The following is a 21,357-nucleotide window of genomic DNA, read 5'->3' on the forward strand; positions in this document are numbered from 1 at the left end:
TAGGTTTTAAGGACAGGATAGCTAGGATTCAGGCAGGTGGTGAACCCCAGAAAGGGAAAGGACCGAGACATATGTTGGAGGGTGATAGCCAAGGTGCAACTCTTATTTGTTTTTGGTATTAATGCATGTCATGACTTTGCTAGTGGTGCCGTTGTTCTGTGCATATGAATGATATGGACATGTAAATTGCTTTCTGCCTTTTATTTTGTTTAGTTTTCTGTATTTTGGCTCTTATAATATAACAGATGTGACATGAGAGAAACTTTGTTGTGGGTTAATTAGAAGTTTTAGGGGATAAAAACAAGCATCTGGCGCAGGAGCGGGTGGTAATTACCTCTCATCAGCAACACGGAACGGAAAAATATTCATCCCAGCGTCGAGGTCGGTCGAGGTTAGAGGGATCAGAGGGGGGGCAAAGCTGAAAGCGTAAACTGTTGCAGAGAACACAAGCAGGACTGAGAGAGAGGAAACGCAGCAAAAAAGACAAATATTTGTGCCGTGTGTTTGAGCAGAAAGAAGAAAAATGGAGTGTGTTTGAGCATCAGTTTCATTATTTATCCCAGCGTGAGGGCAAAGGAGTTGTTGCGTTCTTTTTTATTTTTTTTATTCCCTCGAGACCTTAGCGACAGGCGGGAAGTGGCAAAGAGGGAAGAAAACAGGCGAGAGAGGGCTGAAAGTGCCTGTCTGAGCGGCTTAATGATGCAATCTGCCAGAAACACCCCCTCCTCTCCCCAAATCTCCCTCCCTCCCAGCTCCAGCGATGACATCACCTCCCTGACAAGCAACATGGCAGAGAACAGTTGCACGGCTGAACGGCAGTTACGTTACTTCAAGCTGTCGCTCCGGCAACGGAGAGAATGGTTTCCAGGATTAGTGACTTCATGTGTTGTAATTCCCCAATTATAGAAGAAAAAGTGGGACAGAATGGCGAAAATCTTTAAATTAAAGCCATTTTTTCACCATGTAGATTCATTGTGTATCACCGTTAGTGTGTTACACATATGAGTGTGATATAAAGAGTTCACTTTGTTAAGAGAAATGCATGAATTATCAGTCATTTCTTTTAACGATGATCTACTGGAAGTCATTATAGACCCACATTTTATTAACCTTTATCATGTTACACTGCAAAACAAATCAAACAGTCCTAAATGAAGTGGAACAAAATCTGCAAGTGGAGTAAATGTATCAAAAAACTTCTTGAAATTATTGTCCGTATCTTGAAGCAACACAATAAGGCAGACCGCTGCACTTAATAAAAAAAAACAACTAAATAACCTTTATTTGCATCAGTGATGGGTTGAAATAATCAAATTTAAAGACTCAAAAAGAGACTAAAATGACTTGAGAAATAGAAGATTTTTGCAGCTGTGTCTATTTAAAACCCGAGTCTATGTCCACGACGTTCCACTTCCAGGATTGCTCCGTTGCTGCCAGAAAATCCGCCGGATTTCACTCATTTAGGCCGGATATCTGTTGCCTTGGGCTTCCTTGGTGTCTGCATTTTAAACTCTGGTGGATTTGTGAGGACTATGGTTAACTGCTCCTCAGATCTCTGCAGGGTAAATCCAGACAGCTAGCTAGACTATCTGTCCAGAGCACGTTTTCCTCCCATCCCTGATTGCTATGTGGAGTAGCCAGACCCTCCACCAGCGCGCTTTGGAGGAGGGTCTGGTAAAGCGAGACTAAAAACCCTAAAAACAAAGAGTGCATCAGTGTAGTCCTGAACTCCACACTGTAGAGCTGCAAAGATTAATCGATGAATTGATAAGTTGTCAACTGTTAAATGAAATCGGTTTTAGTCACGTTTTATGAAAAACACTAAAACTTCTGATTCTAGCTTGTTAAATGTGAATATGTTCTAGTTCCTTGTCTCGCCTGTGACAGTAAACTGAATATCTTTGAGTTATGGACAAGACAAGACATTTGAGGACGTCATCTTGGGCTTTTTGGGAAACACTGATCCACATTTTCCACCGTTTTTCTGACATTTTATAGACCAAACAACTAGTATTAATAGTACAGATTAATCAACAATGCAAACAATCGTTAGTTTCAGCCATACAGTGCTGCAGCGGTGCCTTCACAGGCTGCCTTGGAGGACAGATGGGGAGTTACGGGGTTTAAATGTTCTCGTTGGGACAGAGGTGGAACTCTTCCAGTCAGTCTGACAGGATTAACCCTACACGGCCTTTCGTGGCCGAGCTCATCAGAGTCTGGACGCAGCTGACTCTCCTTGAACACATAAACAAATGTCTCCCATTCAAATAGCAAAAAGATGAATCACAAACAGCTTAGTTCCTGCACAAAAGACAGATAAAAATGTTTTTGTGTATAAAAAAAAAAAAGCTCCAAATAGACTTTAGTCAAGCTGCAAAGCAACTCACACAACCACCACAGTCTGGGAATTGTTAGTCTAAATCAACGTTGTTTCATTTCCAGGATTGCTCTGTTGGTGGCGGAAATTCCCGCGAGATGTCATTATTTTCGGCCGGATGTTTCCTCCCTCTTTCTTTGTGTTGGCGTTCCAACCTCCGGTGGATTTGTGAGGACTATGGTTACCTGCTCCTCAGATCTCTGCAGGGTAAATCCAGACAGCTAGCTAGACTATCTGTCCAATCTGAGTTTTCTGTCGCACGACTAAAACAACTTTTGAACGTACACACGTTCCACCAAAACAAGTTCCTTCCAGAGGCTATTTTGCAGAGGCACCGCGGCTCCGTCCGGCACCTAGCCCCGCCCATGACGACTGTGATTGGTTTAAAGAAATGCCAATAAACCAGAGCACGTTTTTCTCCCATCCCGGAATGCTGTGTGAACTAGCCGGACCCTCCTCTGCAGCGCTGTGGAGGAAGGTCTGGCAATGCGAGACTAGGAAGCAGCTGACTCTCCACAAAAACACAAAAACAAACGTCTCCCATTCAAAAAGAAACACTAGATGAATCACAAACAGCTTAGTTCCTGCACAAAAGACAGATGAAAATGTATTTTATTTTTTTTTTATCTCACCCAAAACAGTTTGAACCCCTCCCCTCCCCCATGCACATATTATATATTATTTGCACATTCTGGACTCAACCCTCTTTTTCCTTAAGCAACAGTTATCTTGTATTTGTTTCTGTATTTGTTTGTTCCTGTATGCACCGTTCACCAAGGCAATTTCCACATAAGTGTAACTTATTGTGGCACTACAACCTCTTCTGATTCTGAGTCGGATTTGTGTGTAAAAAAAACAAAACAAAAAACGTAATAAAAATACAGTCAAGCCACAAAGCAACTCGTACAATCCCCCACAGTCTGGGAATGGTAAACTCAGCTCATTAATTGTTGATTCTGCAGGAAAATACAACTTGTTTTATGATCAGCAGCGCCCGTTTGTTGAAGCCAATCAGGGTGATGGAGGGTGTCTTTTTTTTTTTTTTTTTCTTTTTCCTCTGCATCAGAAGCTGGCGTGCGGTAACGCCAGGCTCAGGAATCTGACATTGATCGGACTGACGGTCCGACGGTGGAGGCGCAGCAAGTGAAAATGCTGATTGAGGGGAGTCTTCTGATTGCTCTAATGGCAGATGGAGCAGCCAAAGCCCATTACACTGAGCATGCAAAGGTTTACAAATGGCCTGAGTAAGCACACATGCCATCTCGGGTTGAGATCAGGAGGAGGAGGAGAAGGAGAAACACACGGAGGGTTCCTGTCTCGTCTCAGACGCGTCGAGAGGAAGGCTGAAATCTGAAAGGTTACGTGCGGTTTTCATGTCGGGGTAAAAGATGAAAGCAACTTCTGCATCGCATCAAGTTATCTCGGTTTAGAATTGAATCATAATACTGCTGCTACGTATTAATCACACTGTACTTATATATGTTCTTATGTACTTTATGTTGACACTGCAATACAATAGAATGGGTACAATCCATTTGATTGTCTTTTTAACCTAATCTTTTACTTCTACTTAAAGTTTTTTTTTATTTTTTTATTTATTTCTTACTGTGGCTGTTACTTTATACACTTATTGACTCGCTCTTTTCTTACTCTTATTTTACCTTGAATTTGTCCGTGAGCAACTGCAGGGGTGATTCTAGGATCAGACCTTTAGGGGGGCTCAGCCCCTAATGACAGTGTGACACAGATACAGTGCCTTGCAAAAGTGTTAAACCCCCCACGCCAGCTAACATTTTTTGACACTATTAACTAGTGTTGGGCATCGTTTGGATTTTAACAATTCTGATTCTAAGTCCGATTCCGGTTCCGATTCTTTGAGGGTGGAGTTGAAACGGGTCACATGCTTATTTCACAGATAAGAGGAATGTTTTAAGTAACACATTACTTGAAGGTATGGACATTATCGTGACATGACACTGTCATAACTATGACATGACACTATCATGAACGTGTCATAAACAAGTCATAAACGTTTATGACTTCTGTCATTAAGTGTCATTTGGTTTTTGTCATGACAAGTTGACATTGTTTGGGTTGTCTTGATTATGACATCTTGACATTAATCAAAGTGACATTACCAGAAGTTGTCTTGGTCATGACAAGTTGACATTACATTTGTTTGGAGTGTCCTTATTAAGACAACTTGACATTAAACAGGATGCCATTATGTCAAGTTGTCATGACAAAGACATCCTCTGGTAATGTCATCCTGGTTAATGTCATGCTGTCATTACAAAGACATCCCAAACTAATTGAATGCCGCCTTTAATTTGACAGGACAGCTAGGTGAGAAAGGAGAGAGAGAAGGGGGAGGACATGCAGGAAATTGTCACAGGTCGGATTCGAACCCTGGACCTCTGCGTCGAGGCATAAACATCTCAGTATATGTGCGCCTGCTTTACCCACTGAACCAACCCGGCCACATTTACAGGGCTTTTTCAGTGTAAAATAAAGCCACACCAGAGCGCTGTTTACTGTGCTCCAAGGCTGCAACACAACAAGCGCCTGGCCGCTACGGAAACCAAAACTTAGGCATATTAAACTGGGAAGCGATGGTCGGATTTGAAACCAAATCCTCTAAACGATTCCAATAAAGAAACGATTGTACGGGAATCGTAAGAAATGATTCCAAGTAGGAATTGGTTCTCGATGCCCAACCCTACTATTAACACTATGATGGAACTAAACCTGAAACTTTGACACAATGTTCTAACATTCAGCAATTGTAGTTGCTTACGTTTCAATTTGGGTTCTGATCTTCGCCATGAAATGACCAACGTCTTCTCCGGGGACTACCAACGTTAAACTTCACAACCGTCTCCTGCTGTCCCTCTGACAGATCAAACAGACACTCAGCCAAAAGTGGGAGTCTGGCACAACCTCCTCTGATTGGCCAACACTACGTTTCTGTTAACCCTTTCCTTGACGAGGTTACAGGTGCATAGCATCGGCGACAGACACACAGGATATTAAACCTATTTCAAGACCTTTGAACCTGTAATTATTTGTCCTCTGTAAGACAAGACATTTAGGGGGGCTTGAGTCCCCCTAAAAAGGGTCTACATGCGCAACTGTAACTAAATAATTTCCCTGAGGGGATGAATAAAGTATTCTGATTCTCATAAAAAGTTTGAAAAAAAAAATAAAAAATCAAACTGCGTTTGAATATTTCAATATCAGAAAGGTCAGATATAGGACATTACATTTTTTTTCATTTTAAAGTACTTTCATTTGTCCTGCACCTGCCAGAAGGTGGGATACATATGGATGGGACACAATTACTTTTATAAATTCAGATATAGGACCAGCCTGAAACTGCTGCCGGATCATTAACAGGTGTTCATGTATTTTTGTCCAACGCCTTCTCGGCTTGACTGATTAAGAATTGCTGGCGTCCTCTTTCTGTTACAGAGAGTTCTCTTTAGGGTTAGGTTCGGGTTAAGACGCAGTGCCTGGGTTAGGGTTAGGGTTAGGGTACATCGGTTGTTTTGGTCTTAGTCGACCAATGCCTACCATACACTACATCTGGTCTCATTTGTAGTCGTAATGCAGCGAATTAGACTTGGAGTAGGAAAAAAGAAAGAACTACAACACCACGTAATAAAAATAAAACATTGTAAAGCACTGCGGGAGCATTTCAATGAGAAAATTAAGACCCGTTTAAAATTATTTAAGACCGTGGCCGGGTTGTCAGCGGGTAGACCAGGCGCACATATACTGAGAGGTTTATGCCTCGACGCAGAGGTCCAGGGTTCAAATCCGACCTGTGATGATTTCCTGCATGTCTTCCCCCTCTCTCCCCCTCTCTGTCCTATCAAATAAAGGCGGAAAAGCCCAAAAAGAAATCTTAAAAATTTTTGATTTTGGGATTTGAAACTTTTTAAAGACCCAGTGGAAACCCAGAGTTAATTCCATCTGCACTCTAAACATACAAAACAAATAACCTGATTGTGACTCACAATAAAAATCACAGCTTCGGTTAGTTTTTTTTTTTTTTTTGAAAGCTTCTTCATCTTCGCTTGAGGCCTGACAGGAACGTCAACCCGTCTCTCTTGCTGAGAGCTGACAACCTGAAGCCGGCTGAAAACAAACGGCTGTTCCAACCCCGCTGACATTTCCACCCAGCCCTCAGATTTGCTGTGCTGCGAGGCGGCTGACAGAGAGGGCAGATGAATATTTATGGCGCTTTGTGCCTCCTGCGAGAAGGCCACCCGGCTCTCAGAGAGGAGGGCGACAGCTGATGACGAAACGTGCGGACTGACTGCTTGTACCTCAACCTCATGCTGTGTTTAGACCCAAATTCTCGGTTTTTAAGCTTTATTAATCCGCCGAAGCTTAATGTGTTTATGTCTGCAGGAGTTGTAACTGCTCAAGACAATCGCACCATCACCATACCATCCATTGTGAGCTGCAGAGACTTTTACTTACTCCAGGCCATCGGGCAACCCTTACTCTTGAACCCTGCTATTACACTGTTAAGTGCTTCTATTAGTTTCTTCACCTCTTGAGTGTGGTTTGGAGCTGTGTGTGTAAAGCTGCTAGGGTTGGGTACCGAAACGCGCCGACGTAAACAGTAGTAACAAGACCGAACAAGAACGGAAATTTTGGTGCCTCATTTCGGTGCCTCATTTCGGTGCCTGACTTTACACTACACCTGACAGCAGCTAACGTTAGCCTACCTTTAGCTAGCAGCTGGATTAAACACGGTTAAAATGCTGACAGCTAACGTTAAACAGTGGAAAGTGTGACTGTATTTCACTGTAGAGGATTCAACACAGACAGGTGCGTTCACTTGAAACAGGTAGCCTCGTGGTGCATTCAAAGTTATTGTGAAATACCCTTTTCCCATCTGGTGGTTGTTTTTGTCGTTCAACAGCAATTTACTGGTGAAATAAGTTATTGTTATAAGTTACAGTTGTTACATTATTATTAAATCATTTAATTTTAACATATTGCCTTAGCAATAAACAAGCTGCTCTTTAATGTCGCCGACTGTTGTTGAGTACCCTTCTTTTTTTTTCTTCACTTTATTAAAAAGTATCGGTTCAGGCACCGGCACCGTTTTCGGTCGGCATCGGCATCGCTTTAGCACCGGTATCGGAAAAAACCCAAACGATACCCAACCCTAAAAGCCGGCTACACATGATAGGCGGCAAAACCGCTTTGCACTGGCCATTCCATTGATTTCCTACGGGGAAATGGCGTCGCGCACCGCTCGGATTTTCCGCTTTGCGCTGCACTCAAAGTTCAAATTACTTCAACTTTGACCTAGTTGCCGCTGACCTTTCGAAAGCACGACCAATGAGATAACAGCTGGCGTTACCTTGCAACGGGGAAATAGCTTCCATGCCACCCTTGATGACGAATACCTGCGCTGCAAGTTGCTCTCTGCGCTTTGCTCTGCGCCCGACCTAGCAGTGCGCAGAAACAAATCGCGTACCATGTGTAGGCGGCTTAACTCTCTCAGGGGCCTTGTCTACCAACAGCAAAGTGCTTCATGATGAAGAAGAAGATGAAGAAGAAGAAGGCGCCACTGAGGGACGAGGAAAAAGCTGCAGCAGGATGATTGGTATTCGACAGAACAAAGTGTGAATGTAAGGGCTCTGGGGGATCGGATACAGCTGCTGTTGTGGTAAAGGAAACATAGCTTTTCATTTTGTTTTTCTCTACTTGAGTGGAAGGTTTAACATGTTCTTCTGTGTGCTGAGTGAGTTTCATGACCCTGTGAGAAAATAATTTTTCTCCGTCCTGAAAGAAACGTTGGTGCCCAAGGAATAGCCCCCCCCCCCCCACCTCCACAGCCGCACGTTGGCTGCGTTTGTTCAACTCGAGAGGCTGATCTGAAGTGTTGCTCACCTCAGCTGGCTCGCCCCGGGACTGTTTTTAACAACAGCCTGCGTCTGCAATAAAAGCGACAATATCATCGGATATTTCTCCAGCGGGAGTCAAGTGAGGACAACGGGCCGATTTAGGCGGAGCGACTGCGCGTCTGGAGTCCTGAATCACCGCTCACGTCGCTCCAGGGAGCCAACAAAGAGACCAAAATATGAATTTATGGCCCTGCCGAGTGATAGAAGAGCTCTGCTCTAAAGTAGAACGAGCCTCTCTCTCTCTCTCTCTCTCTCTCCATCCATCCCCACAGGTCGTAATCTCCCAGGAAAGGAGGAGAGGAAAATAACATCTCTATGGCAACGGCCGGTCTAAAAGGTGAGACGTTGCGGTGCAGGAGAAGACACAGAGCAACCACGGGCGCCCAGACACAAACTCACGTTCATCCTGAACATGTTTCCACCCCGCAGTAAACTGATCTTTACGTACAACACTGAATTACTTTGAGAGGGGAACTAGCTTGTTGTGATTCATTTCATCAGCATTAGATATAAACAGAAATCTGAAGGAGCTTCTTCCCTTCTTCCTGAACGGAGCTCAAATATTTATCTGCTGATTAACAAATGCTAAATGAGAGAAAAATCAATGTGAAATTACTTTTTGAATATCTGTTTTGTTTGTTTTTACAGCATGTATTAAAGAAACTGATTATTAGTTATTAGTTAACCACTTTAACTAAAATGATCATGGGGGGAATGAAGATCTTGACGATATCCTCCACATATGAGACTTTTTCTCTTTCTCCCTGCAGACTCTGTGTGTGTGTGTGTGTGTGTGTGTGTGTGTGTGTGTGTGTGTGTGTGTGTGTTTTAATACACTAGATTCTGTATAAAATCAGTTAGGTGCTCCCATCCAAAGGTGTGTGTGTGCATGTGTGCGTGTGTGTATATGCGTGTGTGTGTGTGTGTGTGTGTGTGTGTTTTAAGACACTAGATTCTGTATAAAATCGGTTAGGTGCTCCCATCCAAAGGTGTGTGTGTGCATGTGTGCGTGTGTGTATATGTGTGTGTGTGTGTGTGTGTCTGTACGTGTGTGCCTGTGTCTGTACGTGTGTGCCTGTGTGTGTGTGTGTGTGCCTGTGTGTGCGTTTGCGTGTGTGTGTACGTGCGAAGACACTACATAATGTATATAATCTGTTAGGTGCTCCCATCCAAAGGTCGGGCCACACCCGGTTCGTTATCGATCGCCGGGGCAACCAATAAAAGGCTCAACAAAGTGACATCATTGTTGCCGTTGCGCCCACCTGTCGCAAACAATCAAGATTACGCCTGTCTTTTTTAACTGACTTGGATTAAGCAGTTAATTACATTTAATCAAGTGAATAAAAACTTTTCTTGCAGCTGATTTTGCAGGTTTTCCAGTTCTGCGACGTCACAACGGTCATCGTATACTGTACAGCGGGTGATAAACTGCAGTGGGAAACATGGAGATAAATATGCTGAATAATAATTAACGAGGTAAAGTATTTTTGGCATGACGTGTGTCTACGGTCTCTTCAAAAGTTTCCAAGTCTTCTTCTCGACTGTGTGTCCATCAGTCGGTTGGATTAATATTTGTGCGTTTGTCTGTTTTTATTTAGACAAATGCATAAAACACAGCCACTGATAGTGAAAGACCCTACATGCTGTATATAATCTGTTAGGCGCTCCCATCCAAAGGTGGGTGGGTGGGTGTGTGTGTGTGTGTGTGTGTGTATGTGTGTGCTTGTTTAACTATATTCGTGGGGTCTAAAAACCGGTAGTCCAGTAGACAGCTTTGTGGGGCCAAAATGCTGGACCCCACAAGGTTAAAGGTCTGTTTGAGGGTTAAGGTTAGGGTAAGGGTTAAGGTTAGGCATTTAGTTGTGATGGTTAAGGTTAGGGTAAGGATTAAGGTTAGGCATTTAGTTGTGATGGTTAAGGTTAGGGTAGGGGCTAGAGAATGCATTATGTCAATGACGGGTCCCCACAAAGATAGTGCCACAAACCTGTGTGTGTGTGTGTGTGTGTGTGTGTGTGTGTGTGTGTGTGTGCGTGCCAGTGGTTCTCAAAGTGGGGCCCGGGGACCCCGAGGGGTCCTTAAAGGGGTCCCCAACCAAAACGGGGAAAAATTCATTTTCAATATAATTCCATCCATAAGTAACACAATGACAGATTGTATGACTATTCTGCTCATGGGGGTCCGTGGTCTGATTTGTGTCAGTTTGGGGGTCCTTGATGTGAAAAGGTTTGAGAACCACTGCTCTAAGCCACACTCACCTACTGAATGTTTTCTGTAAAATGTTGCCCACATGTCAAGTGTGTAAAATTCACTTTAAAGCTACAGTGCGTAGTTTCTGTCGCCCCCATGAGGAATTCTATGTAATGACAACAACACTGTCGGCGCGTCCACATGACACAAGCCTTCCGTGATTTCGCACCACCCCCACCCCTCCTAGAGCTGGGCAATATGGAAAAAAATAAATAAATAAATAAATCAGATATCACGATATTGTTGACCAAATACCTCAATATCGATGTTGCGGCGATATTGTAGGGTTGACACTTGGTGCTTACAAAAAAATATTTACACAATGAGATTTTTGATAAATAATCATCATCAATGTGTATATAATAACTAAGTGGGGTAAAGGCAAATAATAGAAAAGCTAGAACAGTCTGGTAAGTTCAAAAAATTACATCACTTTACTGTAATCCAGCCATTAAAACCAGGGACAGACACCAGTTTCTGAACATAGTCATACTGAGAAATCCAGAGAGAGTTGTGTGGAGCTGATAGTCTTAATTAGCTTTGTAGCAACTCATTCGGCAACGGCTTGAATGTAACGGACGTTCATTATTATCAAAAAGTTACGCGCTAGAGCTTTGAATTTTAGAAAATTAAAGAAGAAAAACAAAAGGAAAGAAGACCGTAGACAGAAACAAAAAAATATATATATAAAGATGTAATTATTTTAGCTCATAACTTCAGTGATTCAGTGAAATGTCACTGGCTGAATACATTAAGCTGTGAAGCTTAGGCTTAGTGAGTTTGGCCTTTTATTAACAGCCAGAAATCCCATGGTTCAGTGCAGTCTGTTAGGGAGGAAAATGACATCTCTGTTGGCGTTTCCGTCACGACGATTAACTGAAACATTAATCAAGTTGTTTCTACAGAATCACATTGAAAGAGACCCTTATCTGAACTGGGTGACTGTATTTACAACATCTCGCCGTTTCTGCTTTACTGCTGCGCAAGAAAAGCAACAAGTCCTCCAAACCGTATGGCGATATTGTTAATTTCCTACCCTCTAAAAACGCCCCACAGGAGTGTTCTCCATTCTCATATCTAAACCCAGGGTTTCTGCAGGTTTCACCAAGTCAAATTCAAGACTTTTTGAGACCATTATGAATGAAATGTAAAGACCTAAAAAAGTACAACAAAATGCAGAGTCACAAAAGTACGTGCATAGTAAATAAATGTATTCAAACAGAGTAATAATACTTTACATATATACAGCGAGTTATATTTGGACGAGCAAAAGAAAGAACTACAACACCACAGAATAAAAAAAAAAGATTTCAATGAGCATTAGAGGCGTTAGATGGACGTGGGAAAATGTAAGACCTGTTGAAAATGACTTAAGACCTAGAACACAATACTTTTAGAGATTAAGGAGAGAGAGAAAAAGAAAGAGAGACATTTTCACGAGACACTGTGATCTGACAGGTTTCCCTTTTTCCTTTACATGTTGTACCTTAAACGATGAATCGAGAATATCTGCTCCAACAGAGCAGCACAATAACTGCAGTCTTCCAAATTTACAGTCAGAGCATCGCATCCCACGACCCGAGCTACGAAAAGCATCTCAGGCAAGGTCCGTGAATCTCTGCCTGCTACTTCTACGAGTGAAAACATCATTTCATCTTTCTCAACATGCATACTTGTACGTTTTCTATCAAGATCTTTACTTTCTGGTACTTTAAGTTTAGTTTAATGCCAATCATTTAGTACGTTTTGTATTTCTACACTGTGGTTTGGTACTTTTACTCGAGTAAAAGGTCTGAGTACTTATACAACTGGTGAGTCGATAGATCACTGATTTTATGACATTTTATAGACAAAACAAGATTTAATTCAGAGGTGTTCATGGGCCACATACCCCTAATTTAATCTCAAGTGGGCCGGACCAGTAAACCACTCCAGAAAAATCAGACTAAGAAAAAAATAAGAGAGGGGTTATATTCTGGGGAAAAAAAACTCTGAATTTCTAAGATTAAAGTCGTAAATCTGCGTAAAAAGAACTCGGATATTCTCTGAGATTAAAGTCGTAAATTTGGAATTGGAATAAATCACTTCTCTGCAATTTTCACACTTTGGCAAAGTCATCCAGTGGGCCTGATTGGACCCTTTGGCAGGGCCGGTTCTGGCCCACGGGCCGTATGTTTGACACCCCTGATCTGATGAATCAATAATGAGAAAAACAGAAAACCCCCTGCGTCTCTGGGCCAGAACAAGGCCGATAAATCAAACACGGACAATGGAGTGGGGTTTTCTTTTTTCCTTTTTCTCCCCAAACTGACTGTAATTATCAGAGCGGAGGTTTTCTGCTCAGCCGCAAACACAAAGATCTTTCAGGAAAGAGACAGAAGAGTGAGAGCTGTAAAATAACACGGAGGAATCTTATCAACACCAGATGGAAGGAAGAAGGAAGGAAACGTGCAGCGTTATAGAAAAGCGGTGCTCAATTTCAACATCAATGCGGCTTTTGCGCCAGATTTCCCTTTATGACACAATCAAACAATAACTTTTATGATAGGAAATTAAGTTTTCATATGGTTTTGAAATGGTATCTCGAGACTGTTCCAGCGGTATTTAAAACCTCCGTTTTTAATACACTGAACGCATTTCAGTCACATATTTGGATCATTTCTTCATTCTGAAGAGCGTTGGACTACAGGGCTGGATTTAAAAAAAATATTGGATCATTTGAATTTGCGTGCGTGCGTTCATTCCACAACGCGTGCGTGCGCGTTTTTATATGTGTGTGTGTGTGTGTGTGTGTGTGTGTGTGTGTGGACAGCTTGTTATCTGGGCTGGACCAAAGAGCTTAATATTCAGCCAGCAGCTAGATTAGTTCAGGACAACCTGTCAGTCTGCAGTGTGCGTGTGCTTGCGTGCGTGCGTGCGTTGCTACCTTTGTGAGGACCAATTTGAGTTAAAGTTTGACATTTTTTACTTCCTCAAAGAGCTGTCTCAGTGTTTTGGATTTGGATTCTTGCACGCCGTCCGCAGGGCCCCAGACCACGCTGAGTGCAAGAGGCATGAAACAGCTTTAAAGCGTCCATATTATGCTCATTTTCAGGTTCATAATTATATTTTAAGGTTGTACCAGAATAGGTTTACATGGTTTCATTTTCAAAAAACACCATATTTTTGTTGTACTGCGCAGCTCTCTCTCACTGCGGCAGATCCTCTTTTCACCTGGTCTCTGTTTTAGCTACAGAGTGAGACCTCTTTTCTTCTTCTTCTGTACTATCTTTGATTGCACTCGCACATGTGCAGTAGCTCAGATGTAGATCATGTCAGCTAGCTAGCTCCATAGACAGTAAAAGAAAGGCTGTCTCTCCAACTTCGGTCAGTTACAAGGCAGGATTAGCTGGGAGACTTCTAAATGAGGGCTCACATGGAAGTAGTTCTTTTGTAGATTATGGTGAACTTGTGTGTGTTGTAGCAGTGCTTTGCTACTGAGAACGAGGTAGCATGCTAGCGTTAGCATGCTAACGCTACGAGCTAACGGTTGCGGTTAGCCAGCTCGTTTCGGCTTGTGACGTCACAAGCCGTGCCGATTTTGAACAGCTCACCCGGAGACTGAAGGCAGGACACATTCAGAAACCGTATCTCACTCAGAACAGCATGGATGGTGTTTTTTCAAAGTTGGTATGTGTGTGGAAGCACCAGAGACACAAAAGAACACCCCAAATCCCAGAAAAAGTGTTTTTTTCATAATATAGGCACTTTAATGTAGGAACTTACTAGCTTAAAAAGGAGAATTCCAGCGCGAAATGTACCTAGGGGTTAATAGCACACGTGTACCGAGTCGACTGTTCTCTGGGATATGTTTTCATGCTAATCCAATGTGACCAGTTTTAGCGCAAACCGCTAATTAGGGTAAAGTAAAATGAAATCTCTATTTTTATACCACTAACAAGGCTCTAGCTTTATAAGCTAATTAGCGGTTTGCGCTAAAAGTGGTCACATTGGATGAGCATGAAAACATGTCCCAGAGAACGGTCGACTCGGTACACCTGTGTTATTAACCCCGAGGTTCATTTTGCGCCGGATTGCTCCTTTAAGAAGAAACAGAGAGGAGAGGTTGAGAGAAATCCACAAGTAACCAAGAAAACAATGAGCTCGGTGGTTCGGATCTCGGACCAACACGTGAGCCTCTCTTATTACTACCGTCGAGCCCGCTGCAGTGAAGGGGAATCATCTTGAGTAAACATTTGAGCTTAAAATAACTCCTGGAATGCACTGGAGGTATCTGATTTATTATTTTTCCCCTTCATATAACAAAGCTGCGATATTTCCGCAGAGCGTGTTCGTGGTCGTGCACCAGAGGAGAGTTTATTCATGTTTTAACATCCCTCCTCTCTCTCTCTCTCTCTCTCTCTCTCTCTCTCTCTCTGTGAAACAAAAAAAACCCGGCAATTTCCACATCCAGGCCAGACAACGGATCAGCACAAACCTCCATATGGAAATAAGTAGAGCTGCGAGGATGAATCAAATAGCTGTCAACTAATCACAGGCTATTTTGATACTCGATTAATCGGTTCGAGTTGATTCTCGGATTCCTTACTTCTGGTGTCGCACCGACCGCTACAAGAACTCATTCCTACCCCAGGCAATACAACTTGTTAACACGTCATCACTGAGTGTTAGATAAGACTCATACACAGACACATAGGTTCTACTTACATCTAGAGATGGTCCGATACCATTTTTTGCTTCCCGATACCGATTCTGATACCTGAACATGCGTATCGCTCGATACCGAGTACTGAGCCGATACCAGTGTGTCATATATTTTATTATGTTTTAACAGCTGTATACTACTATCCCTGTATGGATGTGATATTATTTCTATCTTTGTTGTCGGTCTGGCTCAGGTTAAACTCTTTGTGAAACATGAACGTCCCAGAACGTTCTTTTATTCTCCAGTTTGACAGTCAGTTATAAACGGAAAAAGAACATAAATAAACTACTTTAACTTAGATTTTCTTTAGGGCTTTATTACGTGGTATCAGATCGGTGCATTAACTCCAGTACTTCCTGATACCGATACCAGCGTTTTAGGCAGTATCGGAGCCGATACTGATACTGGTATTGGTACATCTCTACTTACAGCTTTATGTATACTATTTAAGCAGTTGTACATTTTTATTTCCAACGTGCATACACGTTTGTACGTTCTTTCCTTTGTATTTTGTATCTTTATTTTTTTTTGAATATTTGTTCTTGTTATTATATCCGATTTAATATTTCTTGTATATTCTGTATGTGTGCTGTGTGTCTGATATTTTGCTGCTGTGGCAATGAACTTTCCCAATTTGGGATCATTATAAAGTCCATCTTAGGCTACGTTCAGACTGCAGGCAAAAGTGGCCCAAATCAGATTTTTTTTTTTTTTGGGGTCAAGTGACTTCAGAAGTAGTGGGAACACTCAAATCTGGCCCAGATCTGATTTTTATCAAATCAGATTTAGACCACTTCCATATGTGGTCCTGAATCAGACCCAGGTCTGATTTTTTTCAACGCGGCCGCAGCGTGAACAACCGAAGCGGATTTGATGCAACTTTTACGTCAATCTACATCGACATTTGTCACAATTATGCGCCGGCGGGAGTTAAACTGCGTCTCTGTGAAGCCATTCACAACGCAGTCCCACCGCTCCTGGCTTCGTCTCTGCATCCACACAGACGTCTGGAGTCAATTTACAGCCACAACCCCGCAAAAGGCCAAAACAGCCAATGTTGTCTCTCTCTCTCTTCATTCTTCTCCTCCTCAGCACCTGCTCATTAATGTTACGGCTGCCATTACACAAACATTTTGAAATAAAAGTGAAAATGCTGACTTCCTCCATAACCTCCCTAACTTTAGCGGGACAGCGTGCTGCGTCTGATGTCATTGGTATTGGTCTTTTGCGCATGCGGGTCAGTTCGAAACCGCAAACAGTTCACACTGGAACCTGATACAGGCCACATTTTAAAAGGTCATGTGAACAGCCTAACAAAAACAATCGCATCTGAGCAAAAAAATCCCAATTAAGCATTAATACGAGTGGTGTGAGAGTTATCTAATCTAATCTGAATCCAGTTTCTTAAATGTGAGTTTTCTAGTTTCTCTGTGACAGTAAACTCAATATCTTCAAGTTGTGTTCTAACCAAGACATGTTTCAGCAATTTCTGACATTTTATAGACCAAACAACAAATCGATTCATCCAGACAATAATCCACACATTAATCGACAGTAGCAACTCTATTCATGTTTTTATCATCGCTCCTCTTTCCGTGAAATAAAACTGCAATTTCCAGACTTTCTCCAGACGACGGATCGGCACAATAGGGAAGTGAGGTATAGAGTGACAGAGGAGGGGAGGGGTATAGAGGAGTTTAATGCCTTGCTCAAGGGCTCCTCAACAGCACATGCGGCCTCTGTGAAGCTGTAGTGACACCTGACTGTTGACAATGTCTACGCCCGCCACCTCCCCCCTCCTCTCCTCCTCTCCTCCTCTGGAGGAGGAAGGGACGATGCGCGGAAATCAAAAAATTAGGTCAAAGTCTGCAGGGGATGCAAGGGAAAGCGCTGCGTTCGCTGGCGGCGCGCCTTTACAGCGTCGGCTGAGCATGTAAATAATGCACTGGGGCATCTGACCCCATTTCCCCCAGACGCACTTGTTTACACTGACACATAAAAAAAAAGGAATGTGTCACCTTGCCCCCCCCCCCCCCCCCCCTCCTCTCGTTGCTCTCTCAGCTGATGCAGATTCATCTGAAAGCTGCATTTGCACCAGCAGCAGTGGAAACATTAATATGTGCATTTGCAGTCAGCTCTCTCTCTTTATATATATATATATATATATATATATATATATATATATATATATATACACATACACATACATACATACACACACACATATATACACACACACGGCTGAGCTCCGCGAAAGCCTCCCCACACTCCATGGGAAACGGGGGAAAACACGGCTGAAATATGACACGATGATACTCTCCAGGCTGAGAGTGAGTCTGCAGCAATGTGACATATCAATCTGATAAAGATGAGGAGGATGGGGAGGATGGGGAGGATGGGGGGGGGGGGGGCTAATGACAAAATCAATACCAAAGGCTGCATTTCAGTATCTTGCAAAAAGAAAGCCAATGTGTGTTCTGGTGTTATGGAAAAGAAGCTGGAATATAATGGGAATCATTCATCCCCGCCAAAAGCTGCCTGGCTGCATTGTGTCATGTGAAAACTGTGTGTCTGGTAACAGCTGCACACCCTGTTTGTGCACAAAATCTGAGCAGCATGCCCGAGCTCTGCTCGACGGGATTTTCCAATATGACAGTGAAGAACAAACCTCTACGACAACAACTTCTTATAGTGACAAACACCAAAAAGATAAAATGTCTACGGCATTCCTGTGATATTCTCATATATATATATATATATATGAGATGCCCCTCTGGTGCTCAGCAGAGACTTTAAAGTGTACTTCAGGGTGGTGTTTATGTGCCGTGATGGAAAGATGGCTGCTTTTTCTGTTTTATATCATCGGAAACTAATATTTTGGGGTTTGCAATTTGCACAAAAAGCTATTTAAAAAAAAAAAGGTGTTAAATTGGTTTCTCGCAGTGGTGTAGTCTAATGTATTGTAGTGATTATGAGATTCTTGTAGAATTTTGTAGTTTTGTTGGAAACATTTGTCCACTAATCAACTAAAACAACTTTTCACGTAACTACATTGCTGCTTTTTGGTTTCATATCATCGTAAACTGAATGTAATAAATAAATACAATAAAATAAAGATGTTAAACTGGTTTCTGGACCATTGTAATTGGCATCATTTCACAGTTTTGTAGCAATTTAAAGATTGAGAATCAATTCATTCATTGAAAATCACCAATGGCTGCAGCCCTCATTACAGCATTCTTAGAAGAGTTTTGTAATTTCGTTGGGTGCAAGAAAGTGTACTTTAGGGTGGTATTTATCTGCCGTCTTTCTGTTTTATAACATTGTAAACTGAATGTTTGGGGTAAAAAAATAAATAAAAAAAAGCTATTTTAAGGTGTTGAATTAGTTTCTGGACACCTGTAGTGCTCATTCTCATTGGAAAAGGCAGTCAATAATGAAATGAATCAAAGGCTGCATCTCTCATAATATCACTACTACTTCCTGTAGAGTTTTGTAGTTTTGTTGGGTGCATAGCCTAAATATTCAAGGGTTAATATTGTGCTTTTTTTTTTTTTTATCTTCTATGGTATACATATATAATGTTCATATGATAGGCTACCTGCTATTAAGTAATGACTCGTTGTGTTTCTGTAGTAATTCTGTGATATTTCTGTGCACTTTTTTGACATTTTTATCTCTATTTAGACAGTTTTGATGCTATATTTATACAATATTTTTTTTTGAAATATCAGAGGAATATTATAGTAATACTATAGTTCTTCCAAAGCACGTCAATTCTGTTCCCACTTCACCATTTCACTGCCACACCGCCAAAACACCACATCCCCTGCATCCAAATCACAGCCAGAAAAAACCAAAACCAATGGAAATATGGGACTTGAACTTGTGGCAGTTGGAGCTCAACACTTTTCCTCCCCGCAGCTCAAACTCTGAACCGGTTCGTCCTCTCAGCAGAGACCGACCAGCAGCGACACAAACACCCCCAGCAGCAGCAGCAGCAGCAGCAGCAGCAGCAGAGCCCGGGGCACAGCCGCCCGAAGCTCCGCGGTGAAATTCAAGTACTCACCCTCGGATAACTCCAGCTCCAGCTCGGCCAGTCTGGCCCGCACCTCCGCAGGAAGCGGCACCGGGTCCCGGTCCGCCATTCCGCCGTAACAAACCGACTTAAATCTCTGTTTTCCCGTGTCTTTCTGCCTCTTTTCTCTCTCCAGGCTTCTCCACAAACCCCCCAAATATCCAAAGTCAGTCGGACTGAGAGTCTCTGCGTGTCGCTCTCTGTGCGGCAGCAGCGCTGTTAGCTCTCCGCACACACCAATGTTAAGCTAGAAAAAGCATGGCGGCTCTGCTTCCGGTGGGTTTATTTTAACAATAAAAGCCGAATTGGCACACGCTATATATTGAGGATCATACCCAAATGGCCAAATAACGGTGTTACAGCTTTACCGTAGCACATATAATGTAAGTATAATATATCAGAAGAATGTTTTCTTTTCTCCATACACTTCTTTTTTCTTTCTTTCTTTCTTCCTTTCTTTCTTTCCTTCCTTCTTTGATTTCTTCTTCTTCTTCCTTTACTTCTTAATGTCATGTAATTCTCCCCATCTTTTGTGTTGCGTTGCATTACACACAAGAGTAAAATAAAAAAGATTTAAAAAAGACGTTTTAAATTAATAAATATAGCCCATATTCAATATATTGATGTCACATTGCATTAAAGACAATGCTTTTGGTTACAATTTATTCCGAGAAAGTTGGTATCATTGACTTTTGTGGCATGTATTTTATATTTTTATATTATATCCATCTTTCATTATGAAGTACAGCTTTAAAAAAAAATAAACAGATGACTGATTGAGTGAATATAGTTTACACACAAAAGCAAAGATCAAATCATTTCTATAAAGTCGTCTACAGACCAAACAGGACACATAAGGTGTCTTCAGAAAGTTAAACGCAAAGCAGACTAAAATACACTGATTAAGATTTTAAACAATCTTTTTTTTACTCACCAAACTGCTCTTGTGCTTTTATTTTGAAGGTACACCCATCCGTCTTCCTATGTGACGCTGGTTAATTGTATGTGACTTCATGCAGCTCGCAGGTAGATTATTATACTGTCTGTCGGTGACTTTGGACAGATTAAAGAAACAGAAATAAATGAACACACGTCATTTTATTTCCATTGACTTCTAAGAACAAGTTGTTGTTTTGTGTTTGAAAGGGCAAAAAAATGATTAAAAATAATAATAAAATAACCGTCAGAGGGCGCCAGACATCCATCTATCCATCTATATATCTATCCACCTGTCCATCCATCTATCTACCCACCCTTGTTTATCGGTGTTTTTTGCCCCCAACGACTCCTTCCAGGCAGCGCTGCCTGGAAGGCACTAGGATTAGGCACTGGTTATGGTTAGGGTTATAGTTATGGTTATGGTTAGGGTTAAGGTTAGGGTTATAGTTATGGTTAGGGTTAAGGTTAGGGTTAGGTGCCTTGGAGGCAGCGGTCGCAGCACTGCCTGGAAGGAGCAGTTGGGGGCAATAAATACCATCGAGCATCTACCCTTCTATCTATCTATCTATCTATGCAGATAAACCACATATTCCTCATACAGAACAACATTATTAAATTCAAAAACATCAAACCAAAGAGAAGTTACAGATGACAGATATTGGCTTTGTATTGAATGTTGTTTTGTTTTTTTTACACATTATGTAACAAATAAACAAAGCACAAGAAGTCCCATGTTTAAAAAAGTGATGCGCCGGTGCTGAAGGGGCACACTACAAGTCAGTGCAGTCAAGAGTTATGAAGCTGTAGTGTCAGTGGTAAGCTATAAAGAGTTTTTCAGCTGATTGTTTTAGTGTTCTGACCCGAAACTTACCTGTAACAGTTTTACCTGATATCAGACAGAATTGTCAACAGGTTCCACTCGGTGGAGTCAGCGGATTCAAAGGTCTGGACCCATCACGCAAGAAATATCTATCAGTTTAAGAGCCAGACACTCAAGTCCACAGTCATCATCATCATCATCATCATCATCATCATCATCATCATCAACATCAGGACGGTGCAGATGAAGAAGCAGCGTCC

The 21,357-nt window shown here is 42.0% G+C and overlaps 1 protein-coding gene across 4 annotated transcripts in view; it reads right to left on the reverse strand.

Moving 5' to 3' along the window:
• Nucleotides 1–19,563, reverse strand: part of LOC144527143 (disco-interacting protein 2 homolog C) — a 240,869-nt gene extending 221,306 nt beyond the window's left edge. For all 4 annotated transcript variants that reach the window (XM_078265043.1, XM_078265041.1, XM_078265042.1 and 1 more), the window contains exon 1: nt 19,330–19,563. In XM_078265043.1, the coding sequence (XP_078121169.1) occupies nt 19,330–19,408 (79 nt within the window). In that variant the 5' untranslated portion in view covers nt 19,409–19,563. The remainder of the gene's footprint in view (nt 1–19,329) is intronic.
• Nucleotides 19,564–21,357: the final 1,794 nt, after the last annotated feature.

Source organism: Sander vitreus, chromosome 12, assembly GCF_031162955.1.
Source record: "Sander vitreus isolate 19-12246 chromosome 12, sanVit1, whole genome shotgun sequence".
In the NCBI taxonomy this organism is placed as follows: domain Eukaryota; kingdom Metazoa; phylum Chordata; class Actinopteri; order Perciformes; family Percidae; genus Sander; species Sander vitreus.